The sequence below is a fragment of the Balaenoptera borealis genome, assembly GCF_965194805.1.
Source record: "Balaenoptera borealis genome assembly, chromosome: 7".
Lineage (NCBI taxonomy): Eukaryota > Metazoa > Chordata > Mammalia > Artiodactyla > Balaenopteridae > Balaenoptera > Balaenoptera borealis.
Genome location: NC_138864.1, coordinates 115,517,196 through 115,538,698, shown reverse-complemented (window position 1 = coordinate 115,538,698; position 21,503 = coordinate 115,517,196). Strand labels below are relative to the sequence as shown.

Below are 21,503 nucleotides of genomic sequence, written 5' to 3'. Positions count from 1 at the left end.
TTCATTCATTACTAAGCCTACTTTAGTAAAGGCAGAGTGATGATTTGGGTTTTAAGTGTATATTGAATACCAACACTTAGCTTGTACTGAATAGCAGAGAACCTCTACAAACACCAAGGGGAAACGTATTTCATTAGATGTTCCTATTCCACATAAATAAGAGGCAGTATAAAGTTAGAGCACTTTCTTAGATGACAGAATTTCAGAAATCAATAAAAGTCATATTTTCAAAGAATAACTGAGAATCTAAGAAATAACATCATAAAATGTTATATTTTTTTAAAGCTTCTTATGAAACAGAATATTATGTAAAATCCACTTTCTTGAAGAGTCTAAAAAAGTTATCAGGAAAATATCAACACTGGTGGGATGATGGGTGGCTTTTATTTTCTTCTTTTCTGAATTTTACCTACTGCGAACATGGATTATGTTTCAGAGGAAGGGAAAAAAAAGTTAAAGAAACCTAATCAGTAAAGTGAAGGACAAATTTGAGAAAGCCTCAGAATACAAAGAAGTGGCAGATAGATGAAAACAATAACAGAGAAGATGATATGAAAGGCAGAGAGATGGAATATATGAGTGATAAAGAGTTCTCAAAAAACCTAGGCGAATGGATCAGAAAACATAATCAGACCCATAACAGAATAAAATATTCTTGAGCTGAAAAAATGGGCAGGTCTGAGATTGAAAGATGTTACCATTTTTCTAGGTACACAATTAATGAAAACTAGATAAACATAGCCATTATTTGGGAACACTTGATTTTCAAGAAACAAGAGAAAATGTGATTAGCATTTAAGCAGAGAAAACACATTACTTGTAAGGGAACAAAAAGTCAGAATTGCCTCATACTTTTTAGTAAGTAATTAGTAAGTAAGGGTCAGTGGAGCAGTATTTACAAAACTTGGAGTGAGACAAGTTAGTGACCCAAGAAGTCTTTATCAACTCAAGTGTGGCAGCACAGAAATTATCAGGTATGCAAGAGCTAAAGTAAAACAGCTTTCACATTAGCCTTCTTGAAAAGATTCCTTGAATTAGGTACTCCTGCTAAATGAGAGATAAATTTAAATTAAAATCTCACAAATGGGGAAAGTGTGGTATAAACGGATTAGACAGAGAATTATACATGAATAACTGCAAAATTTGTGCAAAATAAAAATTTTATTCGAAAAGACAAATGGTTAGAGGAAAAAAATAATATGAATGTATAAATTTTATTAAATAAAAAATTATGAAAGTTGGCAGGAGAAAGGGGACTAGGATGGGGAAAAGAAGAGACATGTGAAGGTATGTTAAAATCATAAGTGACTATTTTGTTCTGGACTTTGATAAGGTACAGTTTTAAATATGCATTTTAGTTGTGTTTTTTAAAAATTCTGAAGGTAAGCATGTAATTAAAAAAAATCCACATCCCAACAAAAATTTCATTCCCAGGTGTCTCCATCACTGTGATGTCAACATCCATAAGTTATAAGTCATCATAAACAACTGATGATATTATAATAAAGTCATTAAATTGACTCACAAGAGAAATTACACCATCTTACACTTTATCACGTGAATGTATCTAACATACATACCTGCACACTGGCTGTTACCACTGACGACCCTGAGGCAGAGGATGGTCTATGTGGAGTAGACAACGGTTTTGTAGCACCCTGTGTTCCACTTCCTGTTCCCCCAGATAGACTAGTCCTACTAGCTCCGCTTGAGTTAAGGTTGCTACCTCTGCTGGCCGGTACATTCATTGCAATTCCACTCAAGCTATTCTTGCCGACAGTTCCAGTGGATGATGAGTTTGTTAGCTTTGGAGGGGCCTGAAGATTTTTTGTAGATGGAAGGCCTGAAGTGCGATTAGAGGGCAATAAATTCAAGGTGGGAGACTGTCTGCTGATGTTTATTCCACTGGGCTGTTTATGGACTGGGTTGTTACCGCTAGAGTGGCTACTCTGGGCCACTAGTGCATTCGGACTGGAAGGACTTGGGGATACAGTAGGTTTGGGAGTTGGGTTGGATTTAGAAATAAGTTTAGTTGATACTGAAGGCTTAGCTGACTGAGAGGGCTTGGGTGAGGCAGAAGGCTTAGGTGAGGGCAAGGGTTTAGGAGACGTGGCAGGTTTTGGAGATGCGGCAAGTTTTGGGGATGCAGCCATTGAGAAGGGAGATTTGAAACCCTGCGTGGGGATTTGTGACACCATCGCCTTGGCTAAATAGTTACTGGAGGTAGTGGTGCTAGGTACTGTCCTAGAAACCAGGGAGTGGGACCCTTGAGAACCATTTCCAGGTGGGGGAGCAGATAAGGGAAGGCGGTACATAAGTGGCTTATCTGAAGACTTAATAAGTGGGGATGAACAGGAAAGTTGGGGATTATTACTTAATTTCACCACTGGATTGGTCTGTGATTTACTAATAGTTGCTTGTAATGGAGACACATAGTTCTGTTGGACAGCTGAATGCTGGTGCACCTTTGTTACTTGTGTTAACGAAGAAGCATCTTGGGCCTCTGATGTTCCCAGAGCGTGAGAGGAGGCAGCAACTTGGGCTTGGGAAGAAGAGGAGACATGGGTCTGTGAAGAGGAAGCAGCATGAATCTGGCTTGACCTCTGTAGTCCTTGTTGAAGTAGCCTGGCTGGCAAAGGTTCTAAGGAAACTTTAGGGTTCTGAATTGAAGAACCAGCAATAAGGCCTGAAGAGATGCCAGTATGAGCTAAATCCTGGGGTTTCTTTGGTACTGGCCCTGTGTGGCCAGCAATAAGACTTGATGAATGTGCGGTCTGAGTAGAATCTAGTTTTTTGGGAGTAGCCAGTGGCAGTTTACTCATGATACTTGCTAATTTTTCCTCTCTCAGTCCTGGACGAGGTTTTGCAGTTGGCATACTTATCCTTGAGCCAGCTGGAGGGCCCTTGTTCCCGTTGTTGATAACAGCTAAAGCTTCAGAAACAAGATCCAGTGCAGGTGGATGAAAAGAAAGTTCTTCATCTAGTGAGTCATCAAGGCAGATCGTCTCCTGGGCTGGTGTAGAGCTAGAACTGGTGGAGGCCACAGCAGACGTGCTAGAGCTCGTTGAAGGGCCACCAACTGAAGCCACCAAGGATGTAGGAGTTTTCTGGTCCTTTTTTGGACTACACTCCTAGCATAAACAGCATTATGTTGGAAAAACAAAAACGATTAGTCAAAATTTACAAAGTATTAGATTTTAAAGGACAAAGGAATTCTCATAACTAAAATTCTACTAGAAATCTTTAGAGACTGTAAAAACCAAAATAATTTTCCAGAGGGTAGAGCTCCTAACTGAATTGTCCTCAAAAGCCAAAGTATCTGATGTATTGCACACAGCTGCCACATCTTAGTAAGCCATTCTAAGAAGGCTTAAAACCAAGCCAAAGGAACATTCATATACTAGGTCTATTACTAATGAAACCTCCTCTCCCCTTACCCACCTCTATCAGATCTTCAGATACTATTCCGAATCCATTTGTTCAGAGACTATTCTCTTTTTATCCTCCTTATACCTAGGAGAACTTCTGCCTTTATCTTTTTTATTTGTATTTTTTTAACCTTTTGGCCGCACCGTGCAGCATGCAGGATCTTAGTTCCCCGACCAGGGACTGATCCCGAGCCCCCTGCACTGGAAGTGCAGTCTTAACCGCTGGACCGCCAGGGAAGTCCCTCTGCCTTTATCTTAAGATTCTACCCAGGGACTTCCCTGGTGATGCAGTGGTTAGGAATCCGCCTGCCAATGCAGGGGACATGCGTTTGAGCCCTGGTCTGGAAGGATCCCACATGCCAGGGAGCAACTAAGTCCGTGAGCCACAACTCCTGAGCCTGCGCTCTAGAGCCCACGAGCCACAACTACTGAGCCCCTGTGCCACAGCTACTGAAGCCCGCACGCCTAGAGCCCATGCTCCGCAACAAGAGAAGCCACCGCAGTGAGAAGCCCGCACACCGCAACAAAGAGTAGCCCCCGCTCGCCGCAACCAGAGAAAGCCCACGCACAGCATAAAAGACCCAACGCAGCCAAAAATTAAAAAAATAATAATAAAAATAAATTAATTATATAAAAAAAAGATTCTACCCATCTCGTATAGTATGGTTTACTACGATACTGGCCCTCACTCTCTGCTTCCTTGCATTTTGGCCTCTTTGTATGCCTGTCCTACAGCTACCCATAGGCAGTACACAGAGAAACTGGTACATCAAACTGGCAGAAGATTCAATTCAAGCACACTTAAATTACCTTTTCTATTCATTATGGTAGAAGTCATTTGTAATTTATTCCACATATATTCACTATGAGCAAGGCACTATGCTAAGAAAGCAAGAGTATTAGGAATTAAAACTTGGAATACCTAAGAGAGAATATTTTCTGTTTTATCAAAAAAAATTAACTTTCTTAAAATTCAAGGAAGAGATACGAGAATTAGGGCACAGTTTAAAATACTCAAAGAGCAAAAGAATTTAAAAAGTATCTTTCTCTTAAGAAAAATATAAAGTACATGACTCATTTTATATTTAAGATTAAGAAGAAATAAAACTACATAAAAATCTTTTCAAAGTTTCTTCAATTAGTTTCTTAAAAACAGACAAATCCAAATAAACCCAAACCCTTATATTATACATTAATTTACGCCATGACAGCACTTATTCTAACTACAGTGGAGAAAGCATGGAGAGAAAGGGTCTTTACCATCTACTTTCTAAGGTATTACAGTAAATAAGAATAATAAATTCTTATTTCTGTTAAGAATGCCACTATACTCTTTCTTAGCAATTTCTCTAAACTTCTATTCTAAAAAGCCGTGATTGAAAACCTCAATACCTTTTAGAAGTCTGTAGCGTAACTACATTAAGGTCAAAATTGTCTGCTAAGATGAACAGGTAATGCAGATGAGACATGATTGCACTGACATGCCATCCAATTACATAATTAGTGAAAACTGCATTACTATAAAAAGTACAGAAACTGAGAGTGGGGGAGTGTGTCAAAATAATATTGGGAGTGTTACCAGTATAAGATTGCCATTTTAAGTAACTTTCTTTATTAATTTTTCTTTAATTAATATTTTTTTCTTTACAAAAATAACATTAAATCCAGCCAAGAGAGTACTGTGTAGATTTATATTGGTAAATTGTTCAGGATATATATTTGAGCCGAAAAAGCAGGTTATTCCATTTATATAAAATGTTAATTCAATCTGGATAAATGAATGACTGGATAGGCAGATGGATAGATGGATAGATGGATGGATGAATGGATGAATGGGTGGAAGGAAAGAAGGAGGGGAGGCAGGGACAGAGAGCCAGAAGAAGGGAGGGCAGATGTGTACCAGAAAGTTAGTAGCTTTTTCTTCTGTGTGAGCAGAAATTTCTGGATACTTTTACTTTCCTCCTTCTTACTTTTCTGTATTGTTTGCATTTTCTCCTGTAAGCATTTCCTTATATTACCTTTATAACTGAAATAGGTATTTAAGGGTCAGCAGGGCAGGAAAAAACCATATCCGCAATACAGTTTTTCCATTTGGGGAAAAGGAAAGGGTAATTTAATCACAAAGAAAGGAACAAAACAGATAATTCCCCTGTACCATCCCAGCACACCCATTATTAGAATTCTGGTAAATTAATCATATGTTTAAATATATGTATCAAAATTTAACCAACGCTTTATGGTGGGTATTAGGAGTTTAAAAATAAAGTCAAATGTCAAAACAAAGCATGAACTCAATAGATTTAATGAAATACTGGCTCCATATTATTTGGATTAGAAGACAAAGCAGGTTAACTAAGAAAAAGAAGACTAATCTGTATTCAAAGAGCCTCTAATACAATAAATTAAGAAGACCATGGAGTAGCAAATATTGACCTTCTGGCCCTAACCTCACAAGCAAAGAAACTCTATTCAAAGAGATGAAGGCTATGGGAAAAGTCTAAAACCTACAAGTTGTGGGCTTTCATTACAATTTTAATTTCAAATGATTATAGTTTTCACTTCTAGAGGTTATACTTGGTTCAACTCTGCTTTGTCTACTTTGATCGGATATTTTTTGTTCCCCCTTCTACTTTTTTAAATATTAAAAAGCTTAAGTTACTTTATGTTCTAAATCTAATAAATCCATTCCTTGCCCTTCTTAGGGATCTAATTCTGTTGGCTGTTTCTGCTGATTCACTCATAGTAACTTACTTCCTCACGTATTCTGTATTTTCAGATTGTAAACTCATGTTTGACACAGTATATATGTGATAAGCCTTTGAGGCCTGGGATGAAGGTACATTATTAAAGAGTGAATGTGATTTGCCATTGCCCTGGGTTAATACTAATCTACCAACCTTAAGTTATTTTCTTAGCCTGAGGTTTTCCCAGATCTTGCAGGTTGTGTAAATTAAACTCCTAATCCAGAGAAAAATTTCAGGGAGGACTTTCTTCCCCTAATCCAGAACCCAGGCCAAGATACACAAATTTCTTAGTCTTTCCACTGGTGAATGGATTTCTTTTCTAGTTCTTTCTTTTACTAAAAATGTTCTCATTTGAGAGTCCCAGGTTTATGGAGAGTTTCATTCCAATTCCCAACCTCTTTAAGTCTAAGAAAATCTTATCTGCTGTGCTCTGAGAAGGTGATGGAAATCAGAATATGCACCTAAGGGCAACTAAAGTTTCAGTGACATATTAACACTCTGGCAGCTTCTTTGTTTTGAGCCTTAGGAATTTCTCTTATATATTTATATTTGCAATCTCAGCGATGCTTCTGAGAGATATTTGTCATATTTTATCCAACATTTCTAAGTAGTAATAAGCCTTACAATTTAACTAATGTATATAAATTTCCCACTGCCACAAAGTCATCTCTTCTCCCAAATACAATGGTTCTAGGATTTTTACAATGTTTGAAAACACCCATCTTAAGAGTATGGTACCTAAAATATATATGAAATGCCATATAACCTTTTCATCCTAAGAATGTATTTCAACAGTCACCAATTATCACTAATTAAAGATTTGGTTCAACACTTACCTTCACTTTGGGTTTAGGTGCAGGAATCACCTTTTTCTTCGCCCTAAGAGAAAAGATTAAAAAGGACGCCATTTCAGGAGCAGTTAAGTCATTCATTAGGAAATTGTAACACATAATCTTGTAATTATATGGGTAAGTAATTTCTCCCATTTGGGAAGTTCTCTGAAGGAACTGTATATAAGCTATATAAGTGCTCAGTTTATATGTGAATATACAGCAACATGTTCCCCAGTTTCAATTCACTAGAATAAAGGCCAAACCATTAGTAAAATGTGAAATGTAGATGATAAAGTTTTTTAAAAAATTAAATGTAAATATTCAAAAAAAAAAAAATTAAAATAATTCAAAACAGGCTAACAAAGCTGCCTAAGGAGGCTTATTTCAAAGAATTGGTAAGAATTTGTAATTATTTATAGAATAAGAGCTTCAAGGAACTTTAAGCTCAAATTAAACCATGCTAAGAGGTTGTAAATGAGATACTGTTTAAAAAACAAAACAAAAAATCCTCAATTTTTTAAAGAAAATTATTTTTAACATAATAATTTAGATAAAAAATTTCAAAATGACAGAAAAAAGGCAATAAAAAATACCATGGATCCTTGGAACCTTTGGGAACCAGTGTGGAAAATGTTTGAAGATTAAAAAAGGGTTGAAAAGCTAAAATAGCTCACATGTCTGAATATTTCGACTTCACTAAGTTAAAATGCCATCAATTAAATTAACAAGTATCTTGATTAAAATTTTACTGCCAATCTACAACTTCGTTAAGGCAACAGTAATATTCATGACTTTCAGGCCCATATTATCACACAGATTCCTACTTTCTGATATAAAACGAAACACAAAGTTAGCCATAATAATGAGGCTACTAAAAAAGAAAAAAATAAAAACTGAGGTAAAGGATCTATGTAAACACTTGCTTTAGAATTAAAGGAATGAATTATTTATTTATACTTGAATTGTAACGTGATTTTAGAACTATAGGGAAATCAAAGGCCTGAAATATTATTGACACAAATACATATAAAGGCATAAAAAATATACATACCCCCCACCCTGGGATATCTAAACCACCTGCAACAAAGTAAACCTATAATGTATGAAACCAAACTACTCCAAATTTATACCCAAAACAACAAAACTAGCAAGATCTGAAAACCATACCAACTCAATACATCTCTGATGGTATACTAACAAAGTGTCCTTCCTAAAAGCTGTAAAAAATTCCACCTACTACAACTGTATACAAGGAGAGGGGGAATTTTGTAACATTACCCAGATGTTAACCAGATCTCTTAGTGGAATACTGAACTACAGTGCTCAGTAAATTCTCAGTGACTTGCTAATTTTATATTTTATTAACCCTTAATACTACACTTCTAGGCAATAGAGAAGTAGCCTTAAGTTGTAAGTAAAAATAAAATCCTTGTCAAATTAACCAGTATTCACCGAAAAATGTAACCACAGAAAAAACTTGCCTTTTCACTAGAGACCCTTCTTTAGTAATTATCAATACATCACTAATGAAAGATTCAGTTCTGGACAGAGGGAAGGACATGAAGAGCATGTTAATTTTGTGGAATAAAACACTGCAAGGCAAGGCTAGGTCGGATATACACAGAACTGTCTTGGAAAGCATGAGGCTAACAGATTACCTTTGTAGATGGTCATTAAGAGGGAAAGAAAAAGTATACAAAACAACTGGAGGGCAGATGGTCCAGGAACAAAGGAAACCACCAGAGCCTTCCTGTTTACATGGCTTCTCACTACCAGATCTCAGGCCAATATGTTACATTATGGATTCAAGTTTTTAGAGACTAGCCTGAGAAGTTCTTTAATAGATAAATGTGTCCTGCAGTCTACAGAGTCAACAGTTTAAACGATTTTTAAAAACAAAAAAGCAGTGGTAAGACAGAGATTGTATAAATGTATGTTTAAGTTCTATTTTACCTAGCATTTAATAAATGATATTTTTGTTTACTAAATATCATAATGTTAATAAATATAAATGAAGAAATCTGGAGTCTGCATTTACTCACGGAGCAGAAGTAAGATGATTATGTACACTCCGACTTTCCTTAAAAAGCATTCTGGAAAAATTAAAAGGACACAATTATTTTTCTGCAGCAGATAATAACATGATAATCACTTTGTTATTTTAACCATTTAATATTCAATAGGCTACTACTTGCTTTTTTTACCATGTAAAGACTTATAATGGTACAGTAAATTCAATAACCTATTTTATGGGAAATGTTATATTACCTCTTTATTTAAATCTTTTAACAGATTTCTGTTGATTTAAGATGAATACTTTAGGATGACAGGTTGAGACAGCCAAGTCTATTAATTTTAACATTCTTTACTTAACTCTTTAAACTGGGCTACACTTAGTTTTAGAGATACCACTCTACATTGACTATTTTCAATAGCACTAAGGCTGTGCCTCTTTTTCTACACTCTAAATCTTGTACTCAGTTACTGATCTTCATGATACCCATACAAAGTTCCCCTTCCAAAGTTCAAAACCTTCTTCCCCCCTCCCCTTTTCTCTTATTAGGAAATTCACGTGCAAAAAAGAAAAAGTGGTCGGTAAAAAAAAAAAAAAAAATCACCTTTATGTGTATCTCTATGTCCATGTGACTAATTGTTTTGTTTTTTAAGTGAGTGAAGCTTTCAAAGCAGACATCATCTGAGATGACTGTAAAGAATGTTAAACACACTAGGTTCTTAGGAAAATGAATGTCATATGTGTGTATATATGTCTTTAATAACAGCAATAAAAAAGTAAAATAAAATCTAGGATGTCATATTTCTTACCTTGCCTGCATCCAGCCCTTAGGCCACAATGGTTTCACCTCTGTCTCCATAAAGGATTTAAGATAATCCTCAGCAGACTGGCTTTTATTTGGCTCTAACTCATAGCATCCCAATTTGATCTCAACAAGGTTACATAACAAAGTTCTAAACAGATTAAAAATATATATTTATATATAAATCTGACTGCAAAATTGTAGAAAATTAAGCTTGAAACAGATTTTTTAAAAGCACACAAATCTGACAGCAATAATAAAGAATATTATCTGAAGAATTCAGAAGATGACATGAAGATAAATAATTTCTAACATATATCATTCAGTGTACTATAGCCAAATTCCCAATATGAGATAATTTCCTTTGATACCTTTAATCCAGGCACCAAAGATTAAAAGAGATAGTCCTACAACTAAACCCTCCACTTGGAGTACAGAAATACTGGTAAGAAAGATGACTGGTTATATAAATATATTTAGTACTTCACCTCTGAAACCAGTATGACTTACTCAATAATAAGATTAGCTTATAAAAAGTACTATATGTAAATAGAAGTGATAGAACTCTAAGGATATTAGAACCAAATTAATCTTCTCTTGATTAATTTTTCCTACACACTAACTTCTGGTTGCTTCTATCTAGTTTTCCATTTACTATCGATTCTTTTTATGAGAAACCTGACTTCTGCATCATCTATTTGGTTAAAAGTGAAGGTTTTGGTTAAATCTTACCTAATGGTGTCATCCCAGTGGAATTTCTTCCTTGGTCCTATGACACGTTTCCCTGGTTTCTCATCATCATCTTCCTCAGATCCATTTTTTTCTCGTTCTTCATCTGTTTGGAACCTAAAAGTGAAAACCATTTTATGAAGCAAAGTTTCAACCCAACACTGCCTATAATATGTTCCTTAGATACTTGTTGAATTGCTTAATTGAATGTTAACTCAAAAGCCAGGGTAAATGAGGAGTCTGCCTTTCCACATAATACTCTGAGTTTGAAGTGCATTATAAAGCGCTCTGGTAAATAAGGTCTTCAGACTCTAATATAAAGGCATGAACACTTATCTTTTGTATCCAACTTCAACCAGTCAAGTAGGTCAACATGTGAAATGTCTGACCAGTGTCAGCTCTAGCTTTGATCATATCCATACACTAAATCAAAAGACCTTTTGCCTTCCACACCAAAGCAGCTGAGTGGTAAGTCACTTGCCATTTAGAAAATATATTCAATTATACCACTTCAGTGGTTTATGTGGATTTCTACTGGGTGATGAAGTCCACTTGAGACCAATCCCTAACAGCTACAAGTATTTCTCAAATGCAAAAGCCAGTCCAAATAGAAGAGGTACGTACTTGGCACACTTAGCTTGATTACGAGCCTGGCAGTCCTCCTGGTATTTAAATAGCTGTTCAGGCATGACATTGCTAACAGCCAGTTTCAGTTTTTGCAGAGGTTCTCTTAAACGATCATCCTGAGAAAAAAAAACACTGAAAGTTTTTTCAAACATATTTACAAAACTTATTTTGCAAGCAGATCCTCAAAAGATGAAATTTGGGTTTTAGATATTGATCACACATTTGAAATGTTAGCATATTCAAATACGGACATTTCTTCTAAAATGCTGACTTTTCATAATGCACACTGTAAATAAAATTAGGATAACCCTACTTCCCAGACAGCCAAGCAGAGTTCCAGTTTTTGCCTGTTGCCTCAGCATAATTATTAATAGTGCTCAATTACACTCTTAAAAATACTCCAGTAAATTATATGGACACTTTAACTGTAATAAAATGATTAAATAGAGAACAAAATCTACATTGTGCAGACTACTACCAGTTAATCCCCATTATGATGGGGAACTAGTACCACAAGAAGAGATACTGCTTTGGAGGACTGGAATGCACACTTTGGTTTGGTGACTACCAACAGAGTGTTGGCATCCTGTTTTCTTGTTTATTGTTAGTAATTGTGACTTAAGTTGTAAGCAAAAATGCAAGGTCAAGGCCAAAGTGAAAGAGGAAAATGGGAGACTCTTATTCATGTCGGTTCAGGGCAAAAAGAAAAGTAGGTTTGTATCTGACAGCTTTAATCAATCAATTTATTAATTTCATCTTGCAAGTAACAAAATATATATGTAGCTATTTAGAACATACTCTTATTACTGTCATAGGTGCAGAAATATTAGACTTCGCTTTTCTTACTGACACAACTGTGTTTAAAATGTGATTTTTGGTAAGGAGAAGATTTTTAGGAATGCAATTATCATTTTATGGCAGGTATGTTTTACAAATTAAAACATTTTATTTTATTAATAACATTAATTTTATTAATAAAAACAAAATACAAATATTACTAACAAGCATTTTACTTATTTCATGCATACCAATTAATAAATATTATTGCACATATGACAGTGTCTGCTATAAAATCCCATTTTAAAAAATGGAAGATCCAGTATCATGGTTTCTGGGTGATCTCATCTTAAGAATTACATAGCTGAGACTATCTGCCTGGGAACAATCCAAATATACATCAACAGTAAAATGAATAACTGAGATATATTCATACAACAGAACACTGTACACACAGCAGTAAAAATGGAGTTCCCCTACATGTAAAGACAGATAAATCTGAGATGCATAACAGTGAGTGTAAAAAAGCAAGCTGCATAAGAAAACAGACACTATTACTCCATTTAAATGAAGCTCAGAAACATGGCAAACCAAACAATATAATGTTTAGGGATACAAAGGTACATGATTATACCACATAAAGAAAAGCAAGGGTTAGATAAATGTCCTTCTTCCATAGCCAACATTCCATAGTCAATGTCCAGGCATAGGCACAAAATCTGAGACCTCAAATAAATTTCATTTGTTCATTAACCTGCTTTGAATTGAGAAAGAACTACAGTTTCTTAATTCAAAAGGACTATTTTATTAATAGAAGTATAGCGCCTATAACAAAGAATTCTATGCCTGTCAGCTCACAGCCACTGCGGAGGTCCAGAGCACCGCACTCAGTCCCCTATTTGCACCATGCTGTGCTTTGTGACTCCAACCCCCCGACCAGGAAAGTTCAGACTGACTCAAAATAATACAACCAGAGTTTTCACCCAAGAATATGGATTGGGATGAGAAATCTGCGGTCAATCTCTGTGTGTAGCTTTTCTGTAATAAAGAAAACTTATCTGCAGATGCACATAAAAGGATAAAAGTGAGATAAGGCGAGAGAGGTAAAGAGAAACAGAGTTAATTCAGATTATCAGTTCCCATTCCTTCCTGGTTGCATTCTTACCCTTAATTCCAGGAAATACCTTTATTCATAGAAAAGAAGTGTTCCTTTTTTTATCTTAAATTGCATCCAGGTTATTTTTTCTATAACTTGCAAGTTGTAAATATTTTTAAAATACATAGTCAAACAAATCATTAAAGGAAGAGTAATCAGGACAGTGAAGGTACTGAAGCCCATTTTGTATGAAGTAAAGAAGGGGACATAATTTGTGAATAAACGCAAAAGGAGAATTAGGACCAATAGGATGGAAAGCACCTGGATTTGGCTCAACATATGCAAGAACTTCCTGATACTGTAATGAAATAAGTTTCTGATCACTGGAAGCATGCAAACTTGCACAATTACTTAGAGGCATTGTAGTCGAGAAGAATCTAGCAAAACATGGATGCTTACACTAGATAATCTTCAAGTAATCTTAAGTTTACGTGCAAACCCCGTGATTCTTTCCATTGGTCTTCATGTCAGTGTGAGCGTATCTGTATAGGTCCATTTCAGGAATAAGAAAATTGAATTATACGTATGTCAGATGATTTGTTGAGGGCAAAGTTGTGTCAGTTGTGGAACTGAGGTTAATTTACCTAGTCCAAGAAGCATTAGAAAACATTATGTCTCATCTAAACCTCTCAATTGATGAAAAGCAATTTTTTCCTGGGGGATCCAACATGCTATGGTTACTAAAGAACATCCTATGGTTTCTAAATATGTACAATACAACTATAAAGCAATTAGTATGCAAAAGTAGCAAACAGAAATCAGTCTCCTTTCAGGTTATAAAACCCCAGATGCAGGTATTATTGTTCCTCCTCTTACCTGGACATTGAGATGTAACTTCTTTAGACGTTTTACCAGTGTTTCTTTATTGCATGGCACAAAAGCTTCAAGGTGGGAGTAGACACCGCTACGAATGACAGGGCCTAGTTCCTGCAGCTGTAACTCAATGCTGACCAAAAACAACAACAAATAAGTAGTACAGAATTTCTTTTAGGTAGTAACAAACAAGCAAGGAGGCAGAGGCAGTGATTCTTTTCTCCTTTTACCTTTCCATGATTTGCTAGACAGTATTTTTCAAGGAAAAAAAAAAAAACCCCATAAATCGTAATGCTATAAAAAATTTCAATGAATCTAGTTTAAGAGTAGAATTTACAACCCCAAACAAGATGGCAAATAATTTTTTTGCTTTCTTCTTTTTTTTTTTATTGAGGTATACTTGATTTACAATACTGTGTTAGTTTCACATATACAGGAAAGTGATTCAGTTATATATATATAAATACTTTTTCAGATTCTTTTCCATTATAGGTTATTATGAGATATTTAATATAGTCCCCTGTGCTATACAGTAGGTCCTTGTTGTTTATCTATTTTATATATAGTAGTGTGTATCCTAAACTCCTGGGAATTCCCTGGTGGTCCAGTGGTTAGGACTCCACGCTTCCACTGCAGGCGGCATGGGTTCGATCCTTGGTCGGGGAACTAAGATCCCGCAAGCTGCACGATGCAGCCAAAAGAAACCCCCAAAAAACCTAATCTCCTAATTTATTCCCCACCCCGCCCAAATAATTTTTTGATGACAGGGGCAAAGTCTACATTTTTGGGTAAAGCACAGGAACTCCATTATTAACCAAAAGCTCACTTCCTCAAAGAGACATCATACTTCCCCTCACCACCCTGCAATTGCTATACTAGAGTCACAGTTTCAATGAATTCTTAGAGTATTTTTTCCTTAAAGGTGTTGGAAAAAATTACAGATTCAGAAGAGGTAAAGCCCTCCTGGCTACACACACAGACTGTTTTACCCTTCTTTGTTTTCCTTATTGTGCCTCCACTGAACTAGATATTTAATAGTTTGTTCAATTTATTCCAGTTCTCCAGTTCCTGCTAAAAGGGTATTTAACCAAACAGTTACTTCAAAAAAAAAAAAAGGAAGAGTTTGTAATAGCCACCATATTCTCAGCAGGACAAGCCTACTGATAAACAATTGAGGTTTCTTCCAGATGGAAGACAGTATATCTGGCAGTTGCTACTGTAGAAAGATGAGAACAGATGTTAATTTGAAGGTCAAGACCAAACTGCGGCCCTTGGCAACAAACTATGTCCAAATCATCATGTTTTACTACAGAAGAAGGTGCAAACAGACGTAAATATTTTCACAAATATAAGGTGCATCCAAAGATTCAATTAACAGCTTTTGGGGAAGGAAAGAAACCCGCCAGATCAAATGTATCCAACACTTAGAATATACACTGCAATTTCAAAAACAATGAAATGTGGAAAACTATACTCCTTAGAATTGACAGTTGAAAATTCTTGGTATTAGAGAAGCCAAATACAACAAAAGAATAAATAAAAAGAAGTTTAAGCCCTATTAGAGCCAGAGGGTCAAATCAGAGGTTCATATGGAAGGCAATCACTATGGTCATGAGTTCTGTGTACAAACACTTGGTTAAATATTGTGGTTAGATCTTTATTAAAAGTCGAGACTCTGGGTAGGAGGCATTCTAGGCTTGCCCCATTATAAAAGCTTAGTTAAAGCTGAAAATAAAATAGAAACTCCAAGTAGTAAGAGATTCCAAGTAAGAAGAGACTGGCTCAATGACCTACTTATAAAAATTAGTAGTTTCCAAACAGGGGTTAACTCAGAAACAGGAAGTGCTGACTCCCTGCTCCCAAGCCCATAATATTAGGTAAAAATTAGAGAAATGTATTAACCATAGAGGTTACTGACTGTATTGGTCTATCCCAAATATATACAAATTCATATCTGAGAGCAGTTTAAGTACACATCCCTCACACATATACTTTAATATTTTTTTTCCCACTAAGAATTCTAATGTTGTAGTATATGGGGACAATAAAATATACCTGAATAAATTCATGGGAATTACTACCCCAAATAATCATGTCTCATATGCCCTTAGACAATCAACTCAGTCCAGAAAAATAAGGGATGTCTATTCAGGAAAGTGGAAAAAGAAGACAAGGGGGCATAAGAAAGTCACTAAAAGGGAAAAAATTCAACTCTGAACACTAGGGCTCGTAGAATTAGAGGCACACTCTCAGTGAAATAAAAAGCAGATGGGCTCCAAGAAAACTAGAAGTTTCGTTTTAAGACAGACATGGCAGGAATTAACAGAGATGCTTCTTTGAGATGTTATATCCCAAGGATGATTTTTTGATTCTCTCAGGAGAGAAAGAGTTGTCCCCTTACAGAAGAGTAAAATAAAAAAGGACTGTCTCAGTCACAGGAAAAAGACCTGATCTAGAAAACTTAGGGCTCTTAGGTGAAAAAAAAAAGGAGCTAGTCAAATCCCAGATTTTGGAATCTGGGACAGCTCTGATGAGTAATGGTTACACTGTTTATTGAATCTAAGGTTTAAAAGGGAGCTAGGTAAAAGGAGGTGGAACAGACAGGAAGCACCTGCAGGCAGACAGAATCAATCTGAAAACCCCTGGCTAAAATAAAGAATAGGAACAAGAAATTCCTCTGTCTCCATGCTACTAGCATACTAGGTTATGTGTTTTATGAGTCCATGGGGAACAAAATGATTTTTTAAGTACTTCAGGAGAATGAGAGATTGCATTAATTAAAATAGTTATCAAAACCAATAAGCTAATCCATCCTTTATATCTCATGAGAAACTATCTCCATTATATATTTAAAAGACAGGAATCGTAGTATTGGAAACACTGCCTTGTTTCTTTGTATACGATGCTACTGAACCACCAAAAGTAGGCATACATTATTTTCATCACAGAGGAATTTGCTGCTTTTCCCAGGACCACTTCCTTTTTGCCCATTTCTACTTGTAGCCAATTATATACTCAATTTCTGGAACCATGGTCAAAATTTATAAGCCAACAGGTTTATAAGTACAGCTTATTTGACCACAGTCTTAGAACGTGCAACTTCATTAATGTTAAACTCTAGCTAAGGGTGAAAATTATCACTAATTTAAATACAATTTATATCATAAACCAGCTTTCACCCTTTCCTTTCCAATTTAACATCTGTCTTCTCCACACTGCCTCCGTCCTACCCCACAAAAATGATTCTTCATTAAACCACACTTTCCATTTGGCTGTAAATGTCTGTATGAATTATAATAAACCTCACTGGATACTAATGGAATTATTTTCCCCACATCTGAATCATAGTAGAAGGAAAGTACACCAAATTTAATACAAACAATCAGAACTGTCCCAGAAAGATATTTTCACATAACGTGACAAAGAATGCATTTAAATCTAGGATAATATTCAACCCATACAGCAGTCACTTGCTCTGGCAGTTATAACATTGGAAGATTTGATTATCATAAGGGGTCCTGGAGAACCAATGTATGTAGAAGCATCGTTTTGCTAAGAAACAAATGTTAATCACACATGCTGTGAGGCCAAAAGGGAAGAGCTAATGCATGAGACTAGCCAACCACTCAGCATCTGTACCTCAAAGGCCTACTATATTTTTTAATGACTTCATAAGGTTTAAATAATTTTCAAGGTTTCTTAATCAAAGAAGAAAATTACTTACTCCAGAAGAATATTATTCATATCCTGTGTAAAGAATTTTTTCCTTCCTTCTTCGTCAAAAAGTTTGGCAGCCTAGAGAAACACAAGATTGTCAATATAACTCTCAATAAACACATTACACATTATATGCTTCCATATCTATTTACTTAGAATAAGCTCCTTGAGGGTGGGGCTATGATTAACTACACTTTGTATCCCAGCTTATTACCTGGCATGAGCAGGCAATTAAACAGTGCTGAAACAAAATTTAGCATACATAACATTCTTTCCTGTTATGTATTTCATTTTTCGGAATTTTCCTAAATTTAAAAAGTTACACAGGGGCTTCCCTGATGGCGCAGTGGTTAAGAATCCGCCTGCCAATGCAGGGGACATGGGTTTGAGCCCTGGTCTGGGAAGATCCCTGGTCCGTGGAGCAACTAAGCCCGTGCGCCAACAACTACCGAGCCTGCGCTCTAGAGCCCGTGAGCCACAACTACTGAGCCCATGTGCCACAACTACTGAAGCCCACGCGCCTAGAGCCCGTGCTCCGCAAAAGAGAAGTCACCGCAGCCGGTTTGCAGGGCAGAAGTTGAGACACAGATGTAGAGAACGGACATATGGACACCAAGGGGGGAAAACTGCGGTGGGGTGGGGATGGTGGTGTGCTGAATTGGGCGATTGGGATTGACATGTATACACTGATGTGTATGAAGTTGATGACTAATAAGAACCTGCAGTATAAAAAAACAAACAAACAAAACAACTAATACTAAACTTTCATTGGGTTATTTGTATGGAAATATGTTAATATAAATGTTTCAGACATTACATGAAATTTCTAAAAATCTTATATGTTCTGGTATAATGTTATAAGTCATAATCCTAGTTATTACCTTAAAATGTATATCTCAGAAATAACTAATTTTCTTGTCAACTGCATTATTATGAACTTTCATCAAATCTTTAACTGTGGTCATTTTTAAGTCTTTTGTCATTTACAGACAGTTCTGGGTGTACTCTGATGCTTTTGCAAATATGTTCCTATAAAAGGCTTTCATCTTTAAGAAATTCATGGAAAAGACTCTGACAAGTACAGGTTTCTGGTAACTGACTGTACTGCTGAACTGAATGAATAAGCATTTTCAGAACTCTAATGAAAAACTGATGAACTCATAAAAGTGCTAACAAAAGATCAAGATAAAAAAAAATTAATTACATGGGACTGAGTGAACTGATGAGGATGAGTATAATTTTTGTGACTTTCTGTCTGAATTAAAAAAAAAAAAAATCCCACAAGGACTCAGAGGTAAAGAATATACAAATCAATTTTCACCGCAAAGTAAAGGAGCTGTTACAGTGGAGGATTACTGGACTGAATGTCAATATTATGACATAGTATGAGTGTGTTTCATGTTTGGTAATTGCAATCATTGTTGCTTTTGTTGTGGTCATCCATGTACAATGCTTGGTGTCAGTCTATTTATCTCTTGTAAAAATAAAATACAGTGTGTGTGTGTGTGAAAAAAAAAAAAAGAAAGAAAAGGAAGTTAGTGGGCTGCCAGAGATTGTCATTAAGAAGACAGTCACTTTCCTGTATTAAATGGTATGATTAGAAAGTGAAAAAAAAAAACAAAAAAAAAACCAAGGACAGACTGAGAAACTGTCTCAGCCAAGAGGGGCCTGAGGAGACAGGATGACTGAATGTAATGTGGTGTGCTGGATGGGATCCTAGAACAAAAGAAGGACATTAGGGAAAAAGTAAGAAAATCTGAATAAGTGTGGACTTTAGTTAATAAGAATCTATCAATACCGGTTCATTAATTGTAACAAATGTACCATATTAATGTGCAATGTTAATAATAAGGCAAACTGAGACTGGGGTGAAAAAAAAAAAAAAGAGTCTGTTGTTAAATACTGGCTAACAAGAAATAAAGAAAAATTTGTTTTTCAAAAAAAAAAAAAAAAAAGGGCTTCCCTGGTGGCGCAGTGGTTGAGAATCTGCCTGCCAATGCAGGGGACGTGGGTTCGAGCCCTGGTCTGGGAGGATCCCACGTGCCGCAGAGCAACTAGGCCCGTGAGCCACAATTACTGAGCCTGCGCGTCTGGAGCCTGTGCTCCGCAACAAGAGAGGCCACGATAGTGAGAGGCCCATGCACCGCGATGAAGAGTGGCCCCCACTTGCCACAAGTAGAGAAAGCCCTCGCACAGAAACGAAGACCCAACACAGCCATAAAATAAATAAAATAATAAATACTTAAAAAAAAAAAAGTAAAAACTCAGAACCATCTGCTTTAAAAAGCACCAGTCCCATATCCTTAAAAAAAAAAAAAAAAAAAGAGAAGTCACCGCAATAAGAAACCTGCGCACTGCAACGAAGAGTAGCCCCCGCTTGCAGCAACTAGAGAAAGCCCGCATGCAGCAATGAAGACCCAATGCAGCCAAAAATAAATAAACTAAATAAATTTATTTTTTAAAAAAAGTTACACATATAAGACTTTTTAGTGCTATGGGTGTCTTGTGTATTTTGAGTATCTATAAGGTTTATCAATTCTTGCTGTGATCTCCAAGATAACAGAAAGCAGATGTCTCATTTTCTACAAGACAATACTGCCCAACAATGTGTCTGATATTCTATATATTATACTCACTACCATGTTTAATCTTCATAACAGCCAGTGACATTGGTATTATAGCTCCCATTTTACAAACAAGGAACCTAAATCTTACAGAAGTTACATGGTATGCCCCCAAATCACACTGCTAGTAAGTGGTGAATCCAGGACTCAGACCAGAAGCTTTCTGACTTCAACTGTACAACACTGTCACCCTGTACAAAGATACTCAGTTTACTGCAGCCAGTCTGGGTTCTACCTAATTACTAACAATGAAAAAATTAGCCACAGTCATTATCAAGGGATAAGCAACAATTAATTCAATGAGGATAAGAATATTTTCATCACTGTGTTTGTCACCTTAACCAGTTTACCAGAAACAAAGAGTATGCAAACCAAGACACTGTACCATAAGCAAAATTTACTGGGGAAATCACAAAAGGTAGTTTATCTTGAGATGCCCAAGATGTAAAACATCGAGAGGCCTGCTCCAATAATCTGAGCAAGCCACATGCTGACTCTGTCAGTCGGTAGATTGATAATTTTACATTGTTTGACAACATCACATTCTGTAAATAGAGGAGGACAATTTCTGAGATGTGCCTCAGTGCTTCTTAGAAAGGATGAAGACTGGGTATGTGTAGGGAGAAGAAATATAGGAAGAAAGCCAGAATGGAAACTAAACTTCAAGAAAGAGAATCAAAAGAAGTCAAGAGGCTGAACAGTGCAAGATATGTTACAAAGTGAGAAAAGAGCAACAAGAAGAAAGTCCTTATCAGACAGATAGGAGCATTTTAGGCAACAATGAATTCTCATCTCCTGAAGAAAAAAATACCATCTCCTATTTCAAAGAAAAAAATACAGAGAATTCACAGATACTAATAAGTGAAATGAATCTTCTTATTGATAATTTCCTAGTAAGAGGTTAGGAAGTAGCTGTTCTAATCCTAGCATGGCTACTACAGAAAGAGTTTTAGTATATGAGATATAACAGCACCTTACAAGATTGAAACACACTCATTACTAATCAGTTCTGTTTATTAAGTGAAAATGAATGGCATACAACACAGTGGACGGAGGGCAAGTTATAAAGCATGATGGTCCTGCCTTTAAATCCTGACTTTGCATCAAGCCTCACCCATTTAAAAATTATGTGGCCTTGGGAAATTCCTTTAACCTTTCTGAACCTTAGTTTCCGCATCTATTAAATGGAAGAATACTACCTACCTCACAGAATTGTTGAAGGATTAGACTACACAGTAT

The 21,503-nt window shown here is 36.0% G+C and overlaps 1 protein-coding gene across 7 annotated transcripts in view; it reads right to left on the bottom strand.

Moving 5' to 3' along the window:
- UBN2 (ubinuclein 2) overlaps positions 1 to 21,503 on the bottom strand; it is a 77,711-nt gene that overhangs the window by 18,814 nt on the left and 37,394 nt on the right. For 6 of the 7 annotated variants that reach the window (XR_014246988.1, XM_082400257.1, XM_082400259.1 and 3 more), the window contains 8 exons: positions 17,648 to 17,718; positions 13,927 to 14,056; positions 11,175 to 11,293; positions 10,554 to 10,667; positions 9,829 to 9,972; positions 9,048 to 9,098; positions 7,009 to 7,051; positions 1,581 to 3,131 (listed from right to left, as the gene is read on the bottom strand). Coding sequence is in view for 6 of the 7 variants with exons in the window: in XM_082400257.1 (XP_082256383.1) it covers positions 1,581 to 3,131; positions 7,009 to 7,051; positions 9,048 to 9,098; positions 9,829 to 9,972; positions 10,554 to 10,667; positions 11,175 to 11,293; positions 13,927 to 14,056; positions 17,648 to 17,718 (2,223 nt within the window). In the remaining variant the exon portion in view is untranslated. The remainder of the gene's footprint in view (positions 1 to 1,580; positions 3,132 to 7,008; positions 7,052 to 9,047; positions 9,099 to 9,828; positions 9,973 to 10,553; positions 10,668 to 11,174; positions 11,294 to 13,926; positions 14,057 to 17,647; positions 17,719 to 21,503) is intronic. The other variant, XM_082400261.1, reaches the window with a different exon arrangement.